Here is a 26,529-nt window from a genome sequence, read left to right on the forward strand (position 1 = left end):
CATTTTCATCAACATCCGCTGAATTGCAGAGCGCCAAATTCAAATTAAATTACTCTAAAAACATTTAATTTTCATGAAATCACAAGTGCAATATAGCAAAACACAGCTTAGCTTTTTGTTAATCCACCTGGTGAGTCAGATTTCAATAAAGCTTTTCGGCGAAAGCTATCCAAGCATTTATGTAAGCACATCTCTCTCAGTAGACAAAATATTACAAACAGCAAGCAGCCAAGGAGATTGGTCACGAAAGTCAGAAAAGCAATAAATTAAATCGCTTACCTTTGATGATCTTCGGATGTTTGCACTCACGAGACTCCCAGTTACACTATAAATGTTCCTTTTGTTCCACAAAGATTATTTTATATCCAAAATACCTCCATTTGTTTGGAGCTTTATGTTCAGAAATCCACAGGCTCGAGCGGTCACGACATCGCAGACGGAAATTCCAAATAGTATCCGTAAAGTGAGTAGAAAGATGTCAAATGTTATTTATAAACAATCCTCAGGTTGTTTTTACAATATATAATCGATAATATGTCAATCGGAATGTAGCTTCTTCCATAGGAGAGAGAGAGAAAATGGCTGTTGCGCATGAAAAACTCTGCTGGCACCCAGCCACCCACTGATGCGATGGATTCTTTCTCGCTCATTTTTCAAAATGAAAGCCTGAAACTGTCTAAAGACTGTCCACAGCTAGAGGAAGCCATATGAAAAGGAATCTGGATGATATCCCATTAAATGGGGGCAAGGCATCAAATTGAACTGAGAGCTTTCAGAAAAAACAGCACTTCCTTGTTGGATTTTCCTCAGGTTTTCCCCTGCAATATCTGTTCTGTTATACTCACAGACAATATTTTGACAGTTTTGGAAACTTTAGTGTTTTCTATCCTAATCTGACAATTATATGCATATTCTAGTTTCTGGGCCGGAGAAATAGGCAGTTTCAAATGGGTACGTTTTTTTTTGCCAAAAACGAAAATACTGCTCCCTACACTCGAAGTTAATCGGCATGGCCGATTTTCATAACGATCGGTAATCTCCCTTTTTGGATGCCGATTTATGGCCGACTACATTGCAATCCATGAGGAGACTGCGTGTCAGGCTGACCACTTGTTACGTGAATGCAGCATCAAAATGACCTTGTGGCTGCAAGGAGCCACGGTAAGTTGCTAGCTATCATTGATTGTTTTTTTATATAAGACCAGTTTAATCTTCACATAATCACTAGTTATAAAACTACACATGGTTGATTGTATTACTAGGTTAACTAGCTTGTTCTGCGTTGCATATAATCAATGGGGTTGCCTGTTCATAATTTATCGAATCACAGCTTGATCAACTTGATGATTTAACAAAAGCGCATTCGTGAAAAAAGCACAATTGTTGCAATAATGTACGTAACCATAAACATCACTGTCTTTCTTAAAATCAATGTATTTTTTAAAACCTGCATATGTAGTTACTAGAAATGTAATGTTAGCAGGCAATATTAACTAGGGAAATTGTCATTTCTCTCGCGTTTAGTGCAAGCAGAGTCAGGGTATATGCAGCAGTTTGAGCCGTCTGGCTCGTTGCGACATATTGGAAGGCCTTTTATTCCTAACAAAGACCGTAATTTGCCAGAATTTTAAGTAATTATGACATAAGATTGAAGGTTGTGCAATGTAACAGTAATATTTAGACTTAAAGTTGCCACCTGTTCGATAAAATACAGAACGGTTTCGTATTTAATCTAAATTTGACCATATTAATGACCAAAGGCTTGTATTTCTGTGTTAATTATATTATAATTAAGTGTTTGATTTGATATTTGATAGAGCAGTCTGACTGAGTGTTGGTAGGCAGCCGCATGCTCGTAAGCATTCATTCAAACAGCAGCTCTTAGCAGTGCTGGGATGCACACCGCTCTTTTAATTTTTGGATAAAAAAAACGTTCCCGTTTTAAACAAGATATTTTGTCACGAAAGGATGCTCGACTATGCATATAATTAACAGCTTTGGAAAGAAAACACTAAAGTTTCCAAAACTGTAAAAATATTGTCTGTGAGTATAACAGAACTGATATTGCAGGCGAAAGCCTGAGAAAAATCCAAAACTGCAAAGATATTGTCTGTGAGTGCCCCAGAACTAATGCTACAGGCGAAACCAAGATGAAATTTCATACAGGAAATGACCCAGATTTTGAATGCGCTGTGTTCCAATGTCTCCTTATATGGCTGTGAATGCGCCAGGAAATGAGCCTTCACTTTCTGTCGTTTCTCCAAGGTGTCTGCAGCATTGTGACGTATTTGTAGGCACATCATTGGAAGATTGTCCATAAGAGACTACATTTACCAGGTGTCCGCTTGGGGTCCTCCGTCGAAATTATTATCTCCAGCTGCGTCCACTTTTCCATTAGGTTCAGAGGAGAAAGGCAACTGCCACCAATGATTTATCATTGAATAGATATGTGAAAAACACCTTGAGGATTGATTCTAAACAACATTTGCCATGTTTCTGTCGATATTATGGAGTTAATTTGGGAAAAAGTTTGGCGTTGTAATGACTGAATTTTCGGGGGGTTTTCTTAACCAAACGTGATGAACAAAACAACATTTGCTATCTAACTGAGTCTCCTCATTGAAAACATCTGAAGTTCTTCAAAGGTAAATGATTTTATTTGAATGCTTTTCTTGTTTTTGTGAAAATGTTGCCTGCTGAATGCTAGGCTTAATGCTATACTAGCTATCAATACTCTTACACAAATGCTTGTGTAGCTATGGTTGAAAAGCATATTTTGAAAATCTGAGATGACAGTGTTGTTAACAAAAGGCTAAGCTTGTGAGCCAATATATTTATTTCATTTCATTTGCGATTTTCATGAATAGTTAACGCTGCGTTATGCTAATGAGCTTGAGGCTATGATTACGCTCCCGGATACGGGATTGCTCGACGCTAGAGGTTAAGAACAAATTTACAAAGAACTTATTTACAAGAACAGCCTACTGCTTCCTCTCTGTCGGGGAATTGAAGCCCGGTCTCCCGTGTGCCCACATTCTCTTGTTCAGCCATTATTGAAGGCTATCAAATGCTTCTCAAAGATGCCCTCTGGTGGTCAAACTAGCACTAATGCATTAATGCTACCAGTGGTTCACACTTAATAACGTACCATAGAATTCTGCAGCACCATGCAAGCTGCACCGCAGTACGCTGCAACTTTTAAAGGAGGAACCACAGTGGAAACGCGCTTGCAACAGTTGCTCCCGATGCCACCTGTGTACACTGCAGCATCCACCTAGAGGCTCTTGCTGCCAAGGGATTGCCTGACCGCTTGAAAGATGTTTTGGACACTACAGTACAAATGGTTAACTTTGCAATGATATGGGCAGCGACCATGTAACGCTTTTACAACATACAGAAGTGTGCTGGTTATCAAGGGGCAAAGTATAGACAAGTTTGTTTTTTTTTATTCAGAGATGGGCTCATAGTTTTCTTTACTGACCATACTTTTCACTTGTCTGACCGCTTGCATGATGATGAATTTCTTACACGACTGGCCTATCTGGGTGACGTTTTTTCTCGCCTGCATGATCTGAATCTAGGATTACAGGGACTCTCCAACTATATTCAATGTGCGGGATAAAATTGAGGCTATGATCAAGAAGTTGGAGCTATTTTCTGTCTGCATTAACAAGGACAACACACCGGTCTTTCCATCCTGGTTTGAATTTTTTCTGTGTGCAAATGAACTCAAGCTTACGGACAATGTCAAATGTGATATAGTGAAGCACCTGAGTGAACTGGGTGAAATGGACGACACAACTGGATTCGTTATCCCTTTCATGCACTACCTCCAGTCCACTTACTGATATCTGAACAAGAGAGTCATCAAAATTGCAACAAGCAGCTCTGTGAAAATATAATTTAATCAGAAGCCACTGCCAGATTTCTGGATAGGGCTGTGGTCATAGTTTCTTGCCTTGGCAAATCTCACTGTTAAGACACTGATGCCCTTTGCAACCACGTACCTATGTGAGAGTGGATTCTCGGCCCTCACAAGCATGAGAACTAAATACAGGCACAGACTGTGTGGGGAAAATGATTTAAGACTGAGACTCTCCAATACAGCAGAGTTGTGCATCTTTTCAAGCACACCCTTCTCAGTAACCTGTGGTGAGTTATTCACAATTTTCGATGAACAAATGTTTTATATGTAAGATGGCTAAATAAAGAGCAAAATTATTTATTGTTATTTGTGCCCAGGTCCTATAAGAGCTCTTTGTCACAACCCGGCTCGTGGGAAGTGACAAACTCACATAAATTCATTCTTATGTTTAAAAAAATGTACAGTGTGTGTGTGTGTGTGTGGCAGGCTTACAATGATGGAAAAAAAAAACATTTGAGTGCGCGCTCACCCTGGTGCTAGAGGGGGTATGCAGCTCGAGGTTGAATGTTTGAAGGGGTACAGGACTATAAAAGGTTTGGGAACCACTGATCTAGAGAGCAGAATTAAAAAAAACTACTTGATATACCAAAATGATATCACTTCAACAAAAAATTGTAAATGGCTTATCCAATTCCAGGATAAGCAATTTTACATGCACCTTTTGATATTCCTCTCACTTTTATCCCTGAACCCATGAATAAACAGTATATTCCTAATTTAAATTCGTATGGGTTAAATGGAATAGTGACTGACTGTAGGCCTATAAACTCACATGTAGCGTAATATAATATTAACTCCTGCAGAATTATGCATTTCTTGCAGTAAAATTATATAACTAATGTTAATTTTGTCAGAGGAACAGGAGTGGGAAAATGTGATTTTCTTTCAGCTTCTCTTGAGAAAATAGGAATGTGAGTGTAACACTGTTATAATCAAGCAGACAGTGTTCCAACCACACATAATATGTATCCAAGAGGAACTGAAGTCAGAAACATGTTTCATAGTTTTCTCAGCTTTTCATTTCCTTAAAACCGGTCAAACGGATGACATTTGGACATTTTGCACAGGAACAATTTTTCCACTTGTAAAATATTTTTTTCTCCCCGGTCCCTAAACGAAACTGACAACTTTACAGGTGTTAGATTACTAATGTGTTCATTCTATCGAAATACATTATTCTGGTGAGTACTACTTTATTTAGTCTTCTAGGGCAACAAGATGACATAAGAGAAGCTGAATGTGTTGAACTATAGTTGACAAACAAATGGCAAACCATGTCAGAAATTATAATAACCTACCAAATGTTGAAAATGATAAGCAGAAATGTATCTAAATTAGAGGTGAAAGTAGATAGTTGTATCAGTCCATTACTTTGACTGACCTTCATGTATTGTGGAAAATGTCAAGAAAGTTTCTTTTTTTGCAGTCGCAAAAATCAAGCGTTGTGATTAAACTGGCTCTCATGAGGACCGCGACAGGAAAGGAACACCCAGAGTTACCTCTGCTGTAGAGGATAAGTTCATTAGAGTTACCAGCACCTCCGTTTGCAGCCCAAATAACTGCTTCACAGAGTTAAAGTGACACATCTCCACATCAACTGTTCAGAGGAGACACTGTGAGTCAGGCCTTCATGGTCAAATTGCTGCAAATAAACCACTAAGGACACCAATAACAAGAAGAGACTTGCTTGGGCCAAGAAACACGTGCAATGGACATTAGACCGGTGGAAATCTGTTCTTTGATCTGATGAGTCCAAATTTGAGATTTTTGGTTCCAACTGCTGTGTCTTTGAGATGCAGAGCAGGTTAATGGATGATCTCCACATGTGTGGTTCCCACTGTGAAACATGGAGGAGGAGGTGTGGGGGTGCTTTGCTTGTGACACTTGAGAATTTATTTAGAATTCAAGACACACTTAACCAGCATGGCTACCACAGCATTCTGCAGCGATACGCCATCCCATCTGGTTTGCGCTTAGTGGGACTATCATTTGTTTTTCAACAGGGCAATGACCCAACACACTGTGTAAGGGCTATTTGACCAAGAAGGAGAGTGATGGAGTGCTGCATCAGAAGACCTGGCCTCCACAATCACGGGACCTCAACCCAGTTGAGATGGTTTGGGATAAGTTGGACTGCAGAGTGAAGAAAAAGCAGCCAACAAGTGCTCAGCATATGTGGGATCTCCTTCAAGACTGTTGGAAAAGCATTCCAGTTGAAGCTGGTTGAGATAATGCCAAGAGTGTGCAAAGCTGTCCTCAAGGCGAAGGGTGGCTACTTTGAATAATCTCAAATATATATTTTGATTGAACACTATTTTGCTTACTACTTGATTCCATATTTGTTATTTCATAGTTTTGATGTCTTCATTGTTTTTGTACAATGTAGAAAATAGTAAAATTAAAGAAAAACCCTTGTAGGTGTCCAGACTTGACTGGTACTGTAGTTTATTTTATTAAAACACATGGTATGTCTATTTATGGGGGGGGGGAAATGTAGACTGGTCGAACAATGATGACTGAATATCTAATGTTCTCTGTTGGTTATGTGAACTCACCGGGGATAAGGTTGATGCTCTCTGCTGGTGCCAATAACATATACTAAATTGAGCAGAAGCCTAACTATGAAAGAGATTAGTCTTCATTGTCTTCTCTTTACAGCAATAAATATTTTCTTTCCAAACTATGATGAAATATTGCGATATGCCATTCTTTTCACTGACAGTCGCAACTCAACAAATTGCGGGCCCTTCTGACTGTAGGCAATGCGATTTTAAAACAATCCACAGCTTATTCTTTTAGCCTCTCTAGGCAACCCGGCGCGCTTGCGTCCCACCTTGCCAACAATAAATGCAAATGCGCTACACCAAATGCTAATAGTACTCGTTAAAACTCAAACGTTCATTAAAATTCACATACAGGGTACTCAATTCAAGCTACACTCGTTGTGAATCTAGCCAACGAGTCAGATTTATAAAATGCTTTTCGGCGAAAGCATGAGTAGCTATTATCTGATAGCAGGCAACACGCCGAAATACCAGAAGGGGACGTAAACAAAGAAATAAATAAAATATAAAACATTCATTACCTTTGACGAGATTCTTTGTTGGCACTCCTATATGTCCCATAAACATCACTATTGGGTCTTTTTATCGATTAAATCGGTCCATATATACCCTAAATATCGATCTATGAAAAGTGTGTGATCCAGGAAAAAACTGCATTTTAAAACGCAACGTCATTTTTTTGAAATTAAAAAAGTTGACGATAAACCTTCACAAAACACTTCGAAATACTTTTGTAATCCAACTTTAGGTATTAGTAAACGTCAATAATCTATCAAATTGATCACGGGGCGGTGTGTATTCAATAGCTCCACGTCTTGAACTCATGGTCGAAAATTTCTCCTCCAAAACATCCTGTCGGAGACCGGAAGAAATGGGCTCTCTCTTACTCGTTTGACCAAGAAACAAAGCCCAGGCAATTGACAAGACTGGCGACATCGTGTGGAAGCTGTAGGACTTGCAATCTCAGCCCCATGTAATTTGGTTTCCCATAAACAATACATGCAAGTGGCGCATTGATACTTTTTCCAGTTTTCAGTCATCAGTTTTCCTTGCGCTTTTCGATGAAACACAGGCTCTGTTATAGTCACAGCCGTGATTTAACCAGTTTTAGAAACGTCAGTGTTTTCTATCCACACATACTAATCATATGCATATACTATATTCCTGGCATGAGTAGCAGGACGCTGAAATGTTGTGTGATTTTTAACAGAATGTTCGAAAAAGTAGGGGGTAGGCTTAACAGGTTTAAAGAAGATAATAATCCTTCAGTCAAATCATACTTTCTGGTGTAGTCTCCTATTTTAAATGTATTTCTGTTTTGACAGGAGTAGGTTATATAATTTTGGTAATTTTACTTTAGGGGAAGCTTGACTTATGGCCACTCCGCCTATGTCTGTAGCGCACTTTCAAAACTGGATTGATGTGGAAAAAAATCATGAGTCTGCTAGCCTTTCCATCTAACCGAAGACGGTTAAGCTATTATTTGCATCACATATGGCTACACAAAGTATAGACATAGACCCTGCGCACACAAGGGCGTTTCTGTGCCGATGTCGCCTCTTCAGAAAGTTGTTTGATTTTTGCTTATTTGAGCATTACTGTTTGAATAAATCATGTTGATAAAAAATGTCTTACAATATTTGTGAACCAAAATGTTACTGGCACCCTTGCGACCAATAAAATAAAGTGTGTTGCACTGCCAAGTCAAACGGTCGCAAATGTGACGGGTTTGGTCGCAGTATCAAACCCCGTTCCTGAGGTGACAATAAAGTGTGTCCTACTGAAATGTGTTCTCTGTATACTGATACAGTGGAAGGTGACCCAACAGTCATGACCCCACTCGCATGATTGAGATTATCTTTTAGGCCTACTTCGAATATGTAAGATTTAGATTAGGCCTACTTCTAGTGTGTGTGGTTTAGATGAGGCCTACTTCTGTGTAAGACTGAAGGGTAAAACTGCAGAGATTTTTCACTCCTTACCCTTTGTGTGAGAGATCTGTTGGCGAGGGGAGTATGTCTGTGGGTCAAGGGTTGAAATTGCTGTGTGTGTGTGGGAGAGAGAGAGAGGGCGCTAAGGTTTGTTTGGTTTAAAACCGTGTGTAATGTAAGGTGATAACAGAGCGATAATGGCGTCCTTGGTCTGTGCTGTCTCAACCAGCTGGTAAACAGGGAGAGAGGGAGGGCCCTGTAGAGAGCAGCAGAGCGGAAGGTAGTATAGTAGCTAGGTCTGTGCTGATAAATAGCTTAGTTTCTGTCTTCCGCTTCGTGTGTTAGGTTGTTTACATTGGATTGTGGGTAGAGGTTTTCAACATTGGGTTTGGGGGCTGGGGAGGAGTGGCGTGATTGTCTAAGAAGCTCATTATTTTTGGTGGAATTGTGAGTGACTACGAATTCTCTGCTTGTGTTTAAATGTTTGGTAGTGTAGGGCACGCTAATGTGCATACTATGTTGTGATTTGTCTGAGTGACAGCATTCCTGTACCATACTAACCTTTCCTCCCTTCCTGTTCTTCAGGTGTCCCCCACTCCTGGAATCCCAACATCTGCTGAGTCATCAGTAGTAAGTCAGGGTGTCATGGCCACCGGGCCCAGGACACGCAGAGATCACCCCTCATAGTGCTTCCCCCAGCCAGCCACCTGCAGACACACACACACACACACACACACACACACACACACACACACACACACACACACACACACACTGAGGAGGCACAGGGGTGGCAATGATGACCACATCACATATGAATGGTCATGTGACTGAGTCAGACGGTGGAGGAGGCGAGTCGAACCAGGAGGAGCCCCAGCAGTGGCACAGGGAGATGGCAGTGGACTGCCCAGGGGACCTGGGTGCTCGTACCCTGCCTGTGCGGCGCTCTGCCCAGCTGGAGAGGATCCGTCAGCACCAGGAGGACCTGAGGAGGAGGAGGGAGGAGGATGGCAGGAACAGACAGGAGCTAGATCTTAATGCTTCCATACGGCTCAAGAAGCTATCTCAGAACCCCAAGGTGGGCATCGATAACCCCACCTTCGACCCCATTGAAGGCCCCGTAGGGCCCATGGGACTTCCACCCAACCTGGGGGGCCCTACTCTACTGGGTGAGTAGGACTGAGTATGGCAATAGTCTTAACACAGCCATACAATATAATAGTGTTCTATTAAGTTGTGATTCTGAACAGAATAGTTATTTGGCGTTAGCCTTGAGCACTAGCAAGGATAAAGTGCTAACAAGCAAGTGGCTGTCTCTTGCTGAAATCGAATGGTAAAATGTATGCTCTGAAAACAAGGTGAAGAAATTGCTATTTTGCTTAAGACGATCCTTTCAGATTTATGGGGATAGGGTCGATTTGGAATTCAGGATAGGCCTCTAGCTGTCTAGCTTTCCTTCAGACTCTTAACACAAGTTCACTTTTCCTGTTCCAGGTAGGCTTATGAATGAGACCAAACACACACACAGCAGTCTATAGGCCTGGCGTCAGTGCATTCTTCTTCTAAAGCTCTCTGAGGGAGTCCTACTTCACTCCCACTTAATTCTCTGATGATCGGGAGGCTGGGGTCTGGGAAAGACTGAGCCTGAGGGAGGGAAGTAGGGAGTGAGAGCAGGAAGGAGGTGGTACGTGAGGAGGTGTGTGTGGTAGCAGCATTCCTCGGGGGGGGGGTGTTGTTAATTAAAAACTCTGTTACAAAACATTCTGACCCAGGCTGCAATGGCTGCTCTCTGGCCCTCCATTTTCTGTCATTTATTTTCTTTTTCAGCCCCATCTCCTGTCTTTCAACTGCCCTACCATTCCTCCTGCCAACTTAATAATGTATTGAAATGATACCTATCATATAGCCTGGGCCTAGCCTAAGAAAACAATATGTAGGACAGAAGGTACTCAGTGAAGTCAATGGCGCGTGACAGTAGATCCACCATCAGATGAGACGACTAACCTCCCACTTAGATACTCCCTTTTACACACACGCAGACCAGACTGTCACCTTATTTTGGTCTTAGTTAGACTGGACAGATATGTCTAAGAGAGGGGTCTGGATTTGAGAGAGCTGGTAAGGTTTAAGAATATGATGATTATTTTGGAGTTGTATCACTGATATAAATGTTCTGTCTTGACCATAATCCCTGTATGAGTTCACTGTAATTCTTTCCTGAATCTGAGCATTTGTCTCTGGCTGTTGTGTAATGTATGGTTGATCTATCTGTATAGCATATGCATGTCTGATTCTCCCCCTTCCCCACTCTCCCTGCATACAGAGCTGGAGGAGCTGCTGATGTCCCTAAAGCAGGTGCAGCACTGCCTGTCTGACGCCCAGAGCCTGGAGGACGTGGAGCTGGTGCTGCAGCTGGTCCAGAAGACTGACTTCCAGAAGGCCTTCAACATCCACAACGCTGTGGCCCAGCACATGAACAGGCCCAGCCCGCCCTTCCCACACACAGACCGCGCTCAGGGCCTGGCACAAGAGGTGAGTCCTGCTCTGGAGTCCGTTTGGGGTGTTATGGTTAGCTAATCATAGAGCTGTGCTTACAGAGCTGGCCCAGCAGCACATGAACCGACCCAGCCTGCCCTTCCCCACACACTGCCCTTAAAGCCTGGTCCAGGAGCTGAGACTCAGATGCTGATATCAAGTCAGTTTGCAGTATTATAATATAATAATATATCCCATTTAGCAGACGCTTTTGTCCAAAGCGACTTACAAGTCGGCTGGGGCCACTACTTTTACATATGGGTGGCCCTAGCGGGAAATGAACCCACGACGCTTGGCGTTGCAAGCGCCATGCTCTACCGACTGAGCCACACAGGACCCTCATTACTATGTTATAGTTGAGTGTAGGGATTGCGAAAGGTAAACTGCTTCTAGATATGTGCCTACAGATGTTGCCCTGAAGAAAAAATAAAACTGGCTCATGAGGAAAGTGAAAGACTCCATTAGACACGGATCCAGAGTGTTTTCTTCAACATGGTTAAGGGTAGGATTTGTGGAGGAGTAAGCTGATCCTAGGATCTGTTGCCTGTGGGCAACGTCTACCCGGAGCATACTGAGTAGGGCTAGGGAAGAGGATGTAGGCTGAGGGTCCAATAATACAGAATAATTCTCCTGTATACCCACTTCCAAATCAACCCCTTCCACTGGTCTTAGACCCATTTCAGACTGCGTGGGAACTAGAATAGAAGGAAATGGGAGGGGGACATCAAACTTGATCTGAGGCCAAGCTAACAGGCCAAAAAGTGAGGACTGAGGAGGGTCTGTGTGACACAATGACAGGAATACGCGCACTAAGGCAGGCACATAAACACACACACACTGAAACACGCATGTACACAAACACACACAAGCGATCAAGTACGACTTGTAGGAGTTGTGGAAAATGTTGCCGAAATTAGGTAGCCGACTAGCCTTGAAGTTGAAGTTTAGCAGAGTTTGTGCAGTGTAAGAAGTTTTTAATGGGCAAGAAACCACATCAAAGTACCACATGACTTTTTGAATGTTTTGTCCACTAATGACACTTGATTGAGGAGAGCGCCTCGTTGCCTGGAATCGCTGTTGTGTGAAGAAGTGTTAATGAGACTCAATAATAAACTTGTTTATTGTTGTTTTCCTGTTGTCTCATTCTGCCCCAGCAGCACAGAACAGCTCTTGTACTCAAGCACCGTCATTAGAGCCTAGACGTAGAACTGAAACTCACTGACCTGGACAAGACAGGACACTCACAATACGGCGTCTCTGTCTCTCTGAGGCTGCTGCCTGCACCATTATAGACTCACTGACACCAGCCAGAGCCACCACCGTTTTATTCATTAGGCACCAAACGGGAGAAAATGGGCTTAAATGGGGTCGGAATACCAGAATTTGCCCCGTGTGTGTATGCATGTGGACGGAATACATTGTCCTATAATATACATACCTTTCCCATGCCAAATGGTCCCTATTCCAATATTAACTTGGGCCTTTTTTAAAAGGCAACGGTAGAGGTGTTTTCAGCCTTGAATGTTGTGCCCTCAGTATGTAGGGAGTTTTCTATTGGCCAGCCCTTATGTGGACCATGTCACCATTGTGTACCTTATGGTAGAGTCACAACCAACAATGGGCAAACTCTTCCGGTTCACGCTGGGTTCATATAGCCAAAATAAAGCATCCCAGTGGTCAAGAAAAATGACGGCCACGATTTGCTCAGAGTTGCAATTCTCTAAATTTGTCCCAGGTGAGGCAGGCATCATGCGAGGGAGGGTCAACTGCTCCGGCGCCTTGCCCTTACCTAGTCAATCTGGAATACTACCACAACACCATAGTGGGATTAGCCTAGGTCTGGAGGAGACCACTTAAGTGAGGAGGTTTTTATTTTCCCCCATTGGGCCACCCTGGTATAACCCCACCTCCATAAACTTAGTGTCAGACCCCCCCCCCCCTGCCTTGGCTGCATTAACCTGGTCCCAGTGACGTCAGCTCCAGAGCGATTCTGGTTTGACTGACTGCACTCAAACTGGGTCGTGTTCATAAGGCACCAATTAGAAGAAAATGTATTGAAACATGGAAGGACTATCTGGACTTTTCATTGCAAAACGTTTTCAAATGTGTTCTGTTGCGTGCCCTAATGAACACAAACAAAGCTGAACCCGGGCCCGAGGCCGTCTCACTGCTTACTCTAACATGGTCTGCTGCTGGGGCCGTTCTAAAGCACCCCACAACCAAAAAGTTAAAACCAGTCAACACTAGTTTAACACACACCATGTATGCCATCTAGTCTGGTGAACAAAAGCATTGCAGCTGTTGAATCAAGGTGGGAAGAATTGTGACAGATTTTCCGACCTTCCTGTATAGATCCTGCTGTCCTCTGTTTTGGTCAGTTTCTTTGATCTGAGAGAACGGGTGTAAATCATCAGATGTGTTTTCAAGTTGGTGTGTCCTATCCCTGATCCTCTTTCTTATACTTTCTGTGTTCTGGTGTGTCCTCCAGGTACAGTCTATGGTTTATAACAGCCAACACAAGGAGGGCTTGGAGCTCAACACCCTGCTCTCTTCCCCACATGTCCAGGTGAGGCCTCCATCCATTCCTACTCTGTCTATTTCTGTGTCTCAGTTTAACCTGTCTCTCTCTGCACCACTTTAATGGCGGTGCATCTGGGTGCCAGTATAACCTGTGTCAGGTGTAACGTGCATCTCTGTTTAACCTGTCCCAGTGTGACATCTCCCAGTATAACCTTTTATGATCCTGGATCTTAGGGCTGGGGTTCTTCAGGTCAGGACTGTGTTGGTTCAGCTGTGATCAACTATTGGCTACATCTCTTGGCAGAAGCCGGGCCAAAGGCCTGATCTCGCTCTCTTTAACTCTCAATCGTGGATGAGTTACCTGATTTCTCTATCTGTCCCCAACATCTACAACGGTGATGCTTCTCCTCTGAGACACCAGGGCATGTTCAATATGGAGGGACCGTTTGAAACGGATGGAAAGGGGAAGTGTACTACCTGAATGTTTTGCTACAGTGTGCCCTGCGGAACACAATCCACACAGTAGGATGTGATGCAGTAAGGATTTTGGGGGAACAGGGTTCCCCTGTATTGTTTTGAGGGTTACCATAGAGGTAGACCGAGTGAGGTAACTAACCAGGCATTTCTCCCCAGGGGCAGATGGAGGGAGTGGAAAATGATTTACCTGCTGTCCCTCAGGGAAAATTATTAAATTATGTTACTACTTACTGAAATTAAAGTTTATTTTGTAAAGTTTGTCCTCCTGGATGTCTTCCTTCCACCAGAACGAGAACAGCAGGGGGCTCTGGAAATAATAACTACAGTACTGTTAGATACAGGTCTCTGTGTGTGTGTGGATGCTTGTGTCCATGCATCTACGTGTCTAAAAGTTAACCCAGTAAGGCTGACGAACCCGATGTCCCCTGTCCCTCCACAGGCAGTGCTTCTGGCCCATGACTGTGTTGCGGAGAAGGAGATGCAGCTGGAGCCCCTGACCCCAGATGACCACTGTGAAACTCTCACCCAGTGGGGAGGGGAGACCGTCAAGATAGTCTGCATCGAGAAGGCTAGGGACATCCCACTGGTGAGCGAGACCCCTATAATACACACTGTCATGAATCAACATAGGAGTAGATATAGTCTCTGTCTGAAGTGTACAAGCTGTTAAAGCCTTGATTCCCTCTGTCTTTTGTTTCCTCAACGTCTTGCCCCGCTCTCTCAAAACTTATTGGAGAAGAGGCTTCAAGGTCCCTCCCTTCGGATCTCCTCCAATGAGCTTTGAGAGTGTTGCAAGGATTCGAGGACGGGAGGAATCAATAATTTGGCCGCTTGTAGACTTTTCAGACAGCGCCAACATCGCTCTCCTCTACCTAACAAAGTTTAAACCCTCCTGTATCTGCACAGTCACTAACCTCTGTTCTCCACTGTCTGTGTGGCAGGGAGCGACGGTGCGTAACGACATGGACAGCGTGATAATAAGCCGCATAGTGAAGGGTGGGGCGGCAGAGCGCAGCGGGCTGCTCCATGAAGGAGACGAGGTTCTGGAGATCAACGGAGTGGAGATCCGAGGGAAGGACGTCAACGAGGTCTTCGACATCCTGGCCGACATGCACGGCAACCTGACCTTCATCCTCATCCCCAGCCCACAGACCAAACCCCCGCCCATCAAGGAGACTGTGGTAAGTACAGACACACCTTCATCCAAGAACCCCCCACACCTCTCCTCTCAGCCCCTGGACTGGTATGTCTATCTGAAGCAATCACACTGTTCCAGGCTCAGTGGGTTGCAGACAGGGTTGGGTAGGTTACTTCCTAAATGTAATCTGTTACAGTTACTAGTTACCTGTCCAAAATTGTAATCGGTTACTTTTAGATGATGTTCCCCTTAAGAGACATTTTAAGAAGGCAAAAATGTATTTTACAAATTGAACGACATCTATTGCAGGATAAATTAATGTAATGTTTATATAGCTGGCCATAAATGGATGTAAAATTTTACTTTATGGGTGGTTATGTAGACTTCTTCTAACCATCACTTTCTACTACATATTATCATATGATTAAGTTCTATCAGAATTCCAGTCATTCCAATAAATGTTATACCACTTGATCTTCAAGAATTGGACTTGGGCATATGGAAATATAGATTACCCAAATTGTTTTACCTGAGCATAACCCAGAAATGGATGCAAGGACTGACTATCCATGATATCAAAGTGATTGTTTTAACCATGTTATGAGGCTATACAGTGTTTGTTTACATTTACCATGTTTATAATCATTGGAGTAAATCACGTTTATTTTGGGTTCTGGTGGGCTTTGACAGTTGAACTAAGCTCATGAGGCATTTACAAGTTATATTCTTCAAGAATCAATGGGATATACCTACTGTTCAAAAGTTTGGGTTCACTTAGAAATGTCCTTGTTTTTTTTGTCCATTTTTAAAATAACATCATTTATCAGAAATACAGTGTAGATATCGTTAATGACGTATAGCTTTATGAAATATCTACATAGGAGTACAGAGGCCCATTACCAGCAACCATCACTCCTGTGTTCCAATGGCACGTTGTTAGCTTATCCAAGTTTATACTTTTAAAAGCCTAATTAATTGAACATTAGAAAACCCTTTTGCAGTTATGTTAGCACAGCTGAAAACTGTCTGATTAAAGAAGCGATAAAACTGGCCTTCTGGAGCATCAGCATTTGTGGGTTCGACTACAGGCTCAAAATGGCCAGAAACAGAAACCTTTCTTCTGAAGCTCGTCAGTCTATTCTTGTTCTGAGAAATGAAGGCTATTCCATCTGAGAAATTGCCAAGAAACTGGAGATCTTGTACAGCGCTATGTATGACTCCCTTCACAGAACAGCGCAAACTGTCTAACCAGAATAGAGAGAGAAGTGGAAGGTCCCGGTGCACAACTGAGCAAGAGCACAAGTATGTTAGTGTCCAGTTTGAGAAACAGACACCTCACAAGTCCTCAACTGGAATTAAATAGTACCCACAAAACACCAGTCAACAGTGAAGACGCGACTCCAGGATGCTGGCCTTCTAGGCAGAGTTCCTCTGTTTAGTGTCTGTGCTCTTTTGCCCATCTTAATCTTTTCTTTTTATTGGGCAGTCTAAGATATGGCTTTTTCTTTACAACTCTGCCTAGAAGGCCAGCATCCCGGTGTCGCCTCTTCACTGTTGACGTTGAGACTGGTGTTTTGCAGGTACTATTTAATGAAGCTGCCAGTTGAGGACTTGTGAGGTGTCTGTTTCTCAAACTAGACACTAATATACTTGTGCTCTTGCTCAGTTGTGCACTGGGGCCTCCCACTCTTTCAATTCTGGTTAGAGCCAGTTTCGCTGATGGTTGCTGATAATGGACCTCTGTACGCCTATGTAGATATTCCATTCCAAATCAGCCGTTTCCAGCTACAATAGTAATTTACAACATTAACAATGTCTACACTGTATTTCTGATCATTTTGATGTTATTTTAATGGACAAAAAATGTGCTTTCTTTCAAATACAAGAAGATTTGTAAGTGACTCCAAACTTTTGAAGAGTTGCGTGTGAACTTGTTTTCCTCCAGTGTTTGTAAACATTGTAGATGTAAACAAACATTGTATAGCCTCATAACATGGTTGCAAGAGTTCATTTTTCACTGGCTGTCCACTGGTTTCAAGAACAATGATTGATAGGCAGCTTAAACTTCTTGAATTCAACAATTATTGGGTTCAAATACACAGATTTGTGAACAGCCATCCACAACAACCACAAATGCAAATAAAATGCGTAAAATGCAAATAGCTAAATGAGAGAGCAGCAGTGTGATTCCCATCAATGCGCTATGTAGATATGAATAATAAGTGATATCCGTATCATGGATATCGGGGGTCGCTGTCGGCCTTACCTCAAAGCATTTATTCAAGTTGGATAATCTTTGGATGCCGACAGCAGTCGCACCATTTGAAGACATAGCTTGGCCTGTAGCCTACAAAAGCCGATTCCTGCTCTTTTCCTGTGATCCATCAAACACATTTGGTGTGTCACCATAGTGGTTTCTGATTTGTGGTCAGACTAGCTCCGCTGTAACAAACTTAAACTCGCACATTTTTTTCAATGCTGATTTGAATGTCATTGAGAACAGAATTGTGCAACGTAACGGATTACAGTTACCGTTTTTTTTGTAATCCATTACAAGTAACGATCCGTTACTCCCCAACCCTGGTTGCAGAGCATGATCTTGGCCCATGGCCAATGTTGGTTTGATTCCTGCATGCATCACCATTATGAACAGTCAATTGTTTTGGAGCCTCTGCAACATGACCATATTTACAAATATGAATCTTTTTTATTTAATTCTATAATATACCGTGCGAGCTACTAGAAAACCACGGTCATGTTTTGTTTCCTCTATTCCACCAGGTCCATGTGAAAGCTCACTTTGACTACGACCCGTCTGATGACCCGTACGTGCCGTGCAGAGAGCTGGGCCTGTGCTTCCAGAAAGGAGACATCCTCCACATCATCAGCCAGGACGACCCCAACTGGTGGCAGGCCTACAGGGACGGAGACGAGGACAACCAGCCCCTGGCCGGGCTAGTACCAGGTACACTACCTCACAATAGGGCTCAACAACAGTGGGCAAGTGCCAGGTTATATATGCAGATTATCAGACCCCACAATGCCTGGAGAAGTGTTAATCATCTCTCCCTCTCTGTGGAATGCAGGCAAGAGCTTCCAGCAGCAGAGGGAGGCCATGAAGCAGACCATAGAAGAGGATAAAGAGCCTGAGAAGTCGGGAAAGTTGTGGTGTGCTAAGAAGAACAAGAAGAAGAGGAAGAAGCTCCTTTACAACTCCAAGCAGAACGACGGTAAGGCCAGACCAGCAGTGAGGGCTGTAGCAGAGATGTAGGCAGGCTGGTGTAGAACGACCCGGCCCGTATTCCCACATCGTCTGAGTAAGAGTTTTTTGGTTCTGGAATGTTTAGACTTTGCTTGTTTTAATGGACTTTCCCCACACACTTTCCTTGTCATCACACTATTGATTGTTACTCGTATTTCATATCCCAGGGTTACAGAAGGAGATCACTGATTTTGACCAGCGTTCGCCTTGAGACAATGTACTGTGAAAGTGAACATTGTTACTTTATTGGCTGTAGTTGGCATGACCCCAATATATAGTAGAAGAAATGACAAGAACAGGGGAGTTTGTGACAGAAATTATTCACAACCCTTGACTTTTTCCACATTTTGTTGTTACAACCTCAATTTAAAATGGATTCCATTTAGATTTTTGTCACTGGCCTACACAATACCCCATAATGTCAAAGTGGAATGATGTTTTTTGAAATTTTCACAAATAAAAAAATGAAAAGCTGAAACGTCTTGCGAGAATAAGTATTCATCCCCTTTGTTATCGCAAGCGTAAATAAGTTCTGGAGATAAAATTTGCTTTACATATCGCATAAGTTGCATGGACTCACTCTGTGTGCAATAATGATTTAACATGACTCTCATCTCTGTACCACACACGTACAATTATCTGTAACGTCCCTCAGTCGAACAGTGAATTTCAACCACAAAGACCAGTGAGGTTTTCCAATGCCTCGCAAAGAAGGGCACCTATTGGTAGATAGTCAACATCTGCTTTTTTTATTTTTACCTATCACTTTGAGCATGGTGAAGTTAATATTACACTTTGGATGGTGAATCAATACACCCAGTCATTACAAAGATACAGGTATCCTTCCTAACTCAGTTGCCGGAGAGGAAGGAAACCACTCGGGGAATTCACCATGAGGTCAATGGTTACATTATAGCTGTGATAAGAGAGAACTGAGGATGGATCAACAACATTGTAGTTACTCCACAATACTAACCTAATTGATAAGTGAAAAATATTCCAAAACATGCATCCTGTTTGCAACAAGGCACTAAAGTAATACTGAAAATTAACAATTAACTTTTCATCACGAATACAAAGTGTTTGGGGCAAATCCAATACAGCACATTACTGAATACAACTCTCCATATTTTCAAGGATAGTGGTGGCTCCATCATGTTATAGTTTAAAAATAATAATAATAATAATCCTGAACTCAGCAAAAAAAGAAACGTCCTCACGCTGTCAAGTGCATTTATTTTCAGCAAACTTCACATGTGTAAATATTTGTATGAACATAACTAGATTCAACAACTGAGACATAAACTGAACAAGTTCCATAGACATGTGACTAACAGAAATGGAATAATGTGCCCCTGAACAAAGGGGGGGGTCAAAATCAAAAGTAACTGTCAGTATCTGGTGTGGCCACCAACCAGCTGCATTAAGTACTGCAGTGCATCTCCTCATGGACTGCACCAGATTTGCCAGTTCTTGCTGTGAGATGTTACCCCACTCTTCCACCAAGGCACCTGCAAATACCTGGATATTTCTTGGGGGAATGGCCCTAAGCCCTCACCCTCCGGTCCCAGACATGCTCAATGGGATTGAGATCTGGGCTCTTCGCTGGCCATGGCAGAACACTGACATTCCTGACTTGCAGGAAATCACGCACGGATCGAGCAGTATGGCTAGTGGCATTGTCATGCTGGAGGGTCATGTCAGGATGAGTCTGCAGGAAGGGTACCAAATGAGGGAGGAGGATGTCTTCCCTGTAACGCACAGCGTTGAGATTGCCTGCAATGACAACAACCTCAGTCCGATGATGCTGTGACACACCGCCCCAGACCATGACAGACCCTCCCCCTCCAAATCGATCCCGCTCCAGAGTACAGGCCTCGGGGTAACGCTCATTCCTCTGACGATAAACGCGAATCTGACCATCACCCCTGGTGAGATAACCGCGACTCGTCAGTGAAGAGCACTTTTTGCCAGTCCTGTCTGGTCCAGCGAGGGTGAGTTTGTGCCCATAGGTGACGTTGTTCCCGTTGATGTCTGGTGAGGACCTGCCTTACAACAGGCCTACAAGCCTTCAGTCCAGCCTCTCTCAGCCTATTGCGGACAGTCTGAGCACTGATGGCGATATCGTGCGTTCTTCTTAGGCGTCTCACAGTACGGACATTGCAATTTATTTCCCTGGCCACATCTGCAGTCCTCATGCCTCCTTGCAGCATACCAAAGGCACATTCACGCAGATGAGCAGAGACCCTGGGCATCTTTCTTTTGGTGTTTTTCAGAGTCAGTAAAATGGCCTCTTTAGTGTCCTAAGTTTTCATAACTGTGACCTTAATTGCCTACCTTCTGTAAGCTGTTAGTGTCTTAACGACCGTTCCACAGGTGCATGTTCATTAATTGTTTATGGTTCATTGAACAAGCATGGGAAACAGTGTTTAAACTCTTTACAATGAAGATCTGTGAAGTTAATTTGTAAAAAAAAATACATATGTTTGAAAGACAGGGTCCTGAAAAAGAGTTTAGAGGAAAATCTGGTTGTCTTCATCTACTAGTGTCTGGTGGACAGCCTTAACCTTTCAGCTGGACAATAACCTTAAACACAAGGCCAAATCTACACTGGAGTTGCTTACCAAGAAGGCTGTTCCTCTAAAGAGGGGCGGAGTTAGATTTTCAAGTAGATTTAAGTTAAAACTATGGCAAGACCTGAAAATGGTTGTCTAGCAATGATCAACAACCAATTTGTTGTACGTATGTAAATGAGATTTCTTTATTTAATTTTCTATAAATTAGCGAACATTTCTAAAAATGTTTTCACTTTGTCATTATGGGATATTGTGTGTAGATGGGTAATCCATTTTCAATTCAGGCTGTAACATCAAAATATGTAATTAGTTATGGTATGAATACTTTCTGAAGGCACTGTATGTCGACGTTTCAGTTAAAGGTCTTTCTCAGTCTCCAAGTTTCTCTCTCGAGCCAACGATATGAATGCTGTTTGATATGAAACTAAAACAGTCTGTCTATCTGCTCCTCCCCAGACTATGACAACGAGGAGATCCTGACCTATGAGGAGATGGCGCTCTACCACCAGCCAGCCAATCGCAAGCGGCCCATTGCTCTGATTGGTCCTCCCAACTGTGGGCAGAACGAGCTAAGACAGAGACTGCTGTCTAGCGAGCCAGACAGATTTGGAGGAGCTGTCCCGCGTAAGTGTTTGTGTGAATTCCTGTGTGCATTTTCAAGGGTTAACTTTCCCCTTGAACTGCACACCTCGGTGCTTAGTATTACTCAAGACCTATAGAATTTGGTTCATGAGAATTGTCATTTTTGTTAATTCCAGAAATGTTTAATGGTTTTGCGGCCATTGTCTGTTCCCCTGTCCTGTTCATTTTTTTTTTAATTAAAAGCAATACAAATGTTGGTAAAAGTGGGTTTATTCCAGACACGACACGCAACAGGCGTGATGTGGAGGTGAGTGGGAGGGACTACCACTTCGTCTCTCGTCAGGCCTTTGACATGGACGCCACCGCGGGGAAGTTCATCGAGTCGGGAGACTTTGAGAAGAACCTGTACGGAACCAGTACCGACTCTGTCCGTCAACTCATCAACACGGGCAAGATCTGTCTGCTCTGTTTGCACACACAGGTGAGGATGGGGGGGAGTAGAGAGACGGAGGGAGGGGGAGAGGTAGGGAGAGGGGGCAAAGGCCTGTCTTCTGTGTCTGCACACCCAGGTGAGGTAAGGAGGGGGAGAAAGGTGAGACCAACAGGGAAAAGAAGAGGATAAAGGCGTCTGCATGCTTCCCAGCCGAAACAGTTCGGACTAGTTGTTCAGGCACACAAAATATTTTCTTGAGTAAGCAGGGAAATCGGCAGCCGAAGTCTACGCCCCTTCATCTGTGATTGGTCAACAGTAGGGATTCTTCAATATCTTAAATTGTTTCTGACTGTTTAGAGGAAGTGTGTACTGGCTACTGTATCTCAAAATGGACAAGTGGTACTATTGCTGCTTTTTATTTTGTCAAGCGTAGGTCTTTTTAAGGGAGTATGTGAGCATACGCGCTCTAGCCAAACTGAAGCATGCTGATGCCTTAAGAGCATAAAATGTCTGTTGCTGCTGTCTGACTGTGAGTCCCACCCCCCTCTTTCTCTCTCCCCCTTCTCTCTTCTTCTTTCTCTCGCTATAGTCGCTGAAGATTCTGCGTAACTCTGATCTGAAGCCTTACATAATCTTCATCGCTCCTCCCTCCCAAGAACGGTTGCGAGCCCTCCTGGCCAAGGAGAGCAAGAACCCAAAGGTAGTCATTTTAACACATCACAATCTGTTTTCTCATCTTTTTTTAGTAAGGTTTATCTAATAAGCCTTAGTAAAGTTAACTCACTTGACATCAAGCTAATGTAGTGAAACATGCTCTGTGTTCCATCTCTTATCTCCTACCCTTTCTCTACCTAAGCCGGAGGAGCTGCGAGACATCATCGAGAAGGCCCGTGAGATGGAGCAGAACTTTGGCCACCTGTTTGACGCAGCCATCGTGAACACAGACCAGGACAAGGCATATCAGGAGCTGCTGAGGCTCATCAACAAACTGGACACTGAGCCACAGTGGGTCCCCTCCTCCTGGCTACGTTGAAGGAGCAATATAATACAGACACAACACTAACCTGACACAGCACTCACTGGTTCAATGAAGAGCTAGAGCTACCCTGGATCATGGACATTAGTTGCCCAGGGGGAAGACAATTATTAGCTGAAAATTAGCCTTGACTCCATTCTCCAACCAGAATCACAGTATGAGACTAGTGGAAGATCCTCAATCAACACTCAAGCTGAAGATGAATAAAACACTTAAAATGCTTATCACTACATGTGATGTTGAACTGAACTGAACTGAGCCGAGCTCTTCTCTTCCCTTCTGAGACTGCCTGGGGAAATTAATTATTGTCTTATTATTGCTCTGATTATTTGTCCTTTTTTTTCGTTGCTGGATTTCTCTTCACTAAATTAACTTTTCACATTCCAGAGAAGTATGTAAAGACTTGGCACTTGGTGGCAGAAATCGAATTAGTGCTTCAATTCTGCTTTTGATAACTATTTATAATTGTAAATATATTCTATTTTTAAGAAGCTTTCGATAAGAAGAACCCATAGCTTCTATCTATGGCAGGGATGGGCAACTTTGATAGGGGTTGGGGCCACAAAAAAATCTCAACTCATCATGAGGGGCTGCAGTGGCTTGCAGGTCTGCGTACCCACATCCATACCCAGACATGGTCAGAGGGGGCTCTAAGTGAAATGTTGTTGGGCCCCCCACCCCACTTTGCGAGCATAAAATGTCTTTGGGGGAAAGGGGCAGTGAATGACTCCTACACAAAACTATAGACACACACACTGGTTGTTGTACCCTTGTTGTTTCCTTGACCCCGTGTGTGGTTAGGTGTGGGTGTGTGTGTTTGTTCAGTAATGTATCATCACGGATGTGATTTGCTCACCTAATGAAACCATCTGTGAGGTGATAACATCCCGGTGTAGGACTATGGGTCCTGATCAGTTATTTACTATATAGGGAATAGGGTGCCATTTGGGACGCAGTCATGATCTCTGCATCTGGCCTCTATCCTCTAAACTAGAGCTATAGAATAGAATTGAACTATAGAATTGTTCGAGAACGGTAATCCCTACCCAAGCTGTCTCTCCAGGTCGGCAAAAAGCAAAACCTTAAAAGTATTTGAAAGATTTAAAATGCTATTTGAACCCTGGTCTGCACTAGAGCACAGTATAATGATGAAGGTTCATCTGAATGGTGTTTTGACACCACATTAATTAGACAATCTGATTTGAGAGATGGTGAAGAGCCACTTTCTCCTACTTACCTTATACTCTTTTCACACTATCATGCCAACCAAAACTGGAGTGTGCTGGCTCTGATATTTTCACATTTTCCTTTCCAGGAACTATGGTGGATCGTAACCAGGTCAGTGCAGTAAAGCTTGGCTCAGTAGTGTGAAAAGGGTACTGGAGGATTAACCAGTCCTAACACACTACACCCCTTACCTCTACCCAAGCACTACGAGTCATTGCTAAATAGAAAACTGTCCTGTCCCGAATCACAGGATTTAAACCAACAGTGATGATATTGAAGAAAGATTATTAGAGGTGTTTAAAAGTTATGACACTAAACTCTTGAGGGGTAACTTTATCTATGTCTTCATTTTCCTGATCTCAGTATTCATCATGCACACTTCCTGTGCTAATCTGTAGGATTGTGACCATAGAAATTGAATTATATTTCTACAAGTGTAACCAGCAGTATTCTATTCATTGAAAACACTAAGGAACATATGAGCACCGCTGTCTGTGGGATTCTCTTAATAATCAATACTTCATAAATGCTTTGTTTGAAATCGATGCATTTTATAATTCACTTAAATGCATTATAACCTATCCAACTATGCTGTATTTTAATCCAATAATATTCACCACATGCGACATCTTAAATGTGGGATTTTATTATTTGTCAGTGATTTTTCAAAGCTGTTATTGAAATTGTGTTCTACTTTTTGATATGGGTCTGAAATTAACTCGACCGAACCGAAAAAAAATAGTTGTTTTTGCATCTGGTGTTTATGATCATAGGTTTCAGCTCACCCTTGATTATAATATGCTGACTTTGTTTGTGTGTGTGTGTGTGTGTGTGTGTGTGTGTGTGTGTGTGTGTGTGTGTGTGTGTGTGTGTGTGTGTGTGTGTGTGTGTGTGTGTGTGTGTGTGTGTGTGCATGCACAGAGACAGGACTGTCACTGTAATGCAGGCAAGTATTATCTCTAGTAGACAATGGGAAATAGTTTTGCGAAGACCATTTCACATTTTTTTATTTTTGGTTATTGATGATAATCATGGTGTATCTAGATACTTAACATTTGATATACTTGTAATGTTAAAGATCGATTTAAGTACAGAGTAATGCACCTGTGAATGATGACTCGAACGCCTATCCATCCCCCCGTTTTGGATCAAACTCCAGGAACCGCTCAGTGCTAGCCTGATCCCAGATCTGTGTGTTTTACGCAGCTCCTCTGGCGATTTGTCATGTTTCCCATAGATGTTGGCTACATAGGGCTGTATTTAGTTTCTCAGAGTAGAAGTGATGATTTAGGATCAGGTCATCCCTATTCATTGTTATTATTATCAAAAAAGGGGAAATTATCTTAGATCAGCACTCCTATTATGAGAATGGTGGCCATTCAGATCTGGGACCAGTCTAGTTCAGAATGTATATCCCTTTTTAGTATACACAGTACACACCTTGTGTAGATTTGAGCCGTTAACTGGGAAGTAGAACTAATGAATGTAAAGTTGCTGTATTATTAAAAATCACTTTCTTTAGATCTGTTTTTGTATGAATTATTCAAGTGGATTAAATACCAGATTGATAGAAGTAGAGGCGGGTTATTTTATTTATTCAGCACTTTTTAAAGAGCTGCTGTAGAAATTATAGGAATGTATGATGATGCCAAGAGGTCAGACTACAGAGATTGTGGGGTCAGAGTTGATTGACACTAAAATATAGATAAGATAACGGAACTTGAGTGAGATTGAAACCTTTTTCATTGTATGATAATGTCCTCCTTTAAAAGATCTGACAGGGGTATTAAAACATTTGGCACATTAATTTGAATCTCAAAGCAAGGTGGAGCCATTAAACTTAAATTACTTTTCTTGAACTAAGGCCAGTCTCCTCAGACTTGGCGGCAGCATCAAGCGTAGTCAACAACCACTCCCTTAGGGGGAAGAGTATGAGGTATGCACTAATTTCTATGCCATGTAATATGTAAGTGGTCAACTCAACACAGAAGTGTACAAACATTCCATTCCATGTGCTTTCCATGACATGGACTGACTCGGTGAATCCCAAGTGAAAGCTCTGATCCCTTATTGACTACACTTTTTAAATCCACATTAATCAGTGTAGATGAAGTGGAGTAGATGGGTTAAAGAAGGATTTTTAAGCCTTGAGACAATTGAGGAACACTTTCGACACCTTGTAGAGTCTATGCAATGGCAAATTGAGGACAAAAGCGGGGGTGCAAGTGCAACTCAAAATGTTATTTGTCACGTGCGCCGCATACACCTTACAGTGAAATTCTTACTTACAAGGCCTTAACTGACAATGCAGTTCAAGAAATAG

General features: G+C 42.6%; 1 protein-coding gene across 4 annotated transcripts in view; it reads left to right on the forward strand.

Moving 5' to 3' along the window:
- The window catches only part of LOC135507941 (protein PALS1-like), a 50,854-nt gene extending 25,127 nt beyond the window's left edge, over positions 1–25,727 (forward strand). For 3 of the 4 annotated variants that reach the window (XM_064927763.1, XM_064927764.1, XM_064927765.1), the window contains 11 exons: positions 9,006–9,589; positions 10,744–10,952; positions 13,444–13,521; positions 14,392–14,538; positions 14,894–15,133; positions 17,872–18,055; positions 18,177–18,320; positions 21,385–21,552; positions 21,789–21,991; positions 22,533–22,643; positions 22,800–25,727. In XM_064927763.1, the coding sequence (XP_064783835.1) occupies positions 9,217–9,589; positions 10,744–10,952; positions 13,444–13,521; positions 14,392–14,538; positions 14,894–15,133; positions 17,872–18,055; positions 18,177–18,320; positions 21,385–21,552; positions 21,789–21,991; positions 22,533–22,643; positions 22,800–22,976 (2,034 nt within the window). In that variant the 5' untranslated portion in view covers positions 9,006–9,216 and the 3' untranslated portion in view covers positions 22,977–25,727. Of the gene's footprint in view, positions 1–8,749; positions 8,868–9,005; positions 9,590–10,743; positions 10,953–13,443; positions 13,522–14,391; positions 14,539–14,893; positions 15,134–17,871; positions 18,056–18,176; positions 18,321–21,384; positions 21,553–21,788; positions 21,992–22,532; positions 22,644–22,799 lie in introns of those variants that run through there. The other variant, XM_064927766.1, reaches the window with a different exon arrangement.
- The last annotated feature ends 802 nt before the right edge of the window (positions 25,728–26,529 follow it).

Source organism: Oncorhynchus masou, chromosome 21 (genome assembly GCF_036934945.1).
Source record: "Oncorhynchus masou masou isolate Uvic2021 chromosome 21, UVic_Omas_1.1, whole genome shotgun sequence".
Lineage (NCBI taxonomy): Eukaryota > Metazoa > Chordata > Actinopteri > Salmoniformes > Salmonidae > Oncorhynchus > Oncorhynchus masou.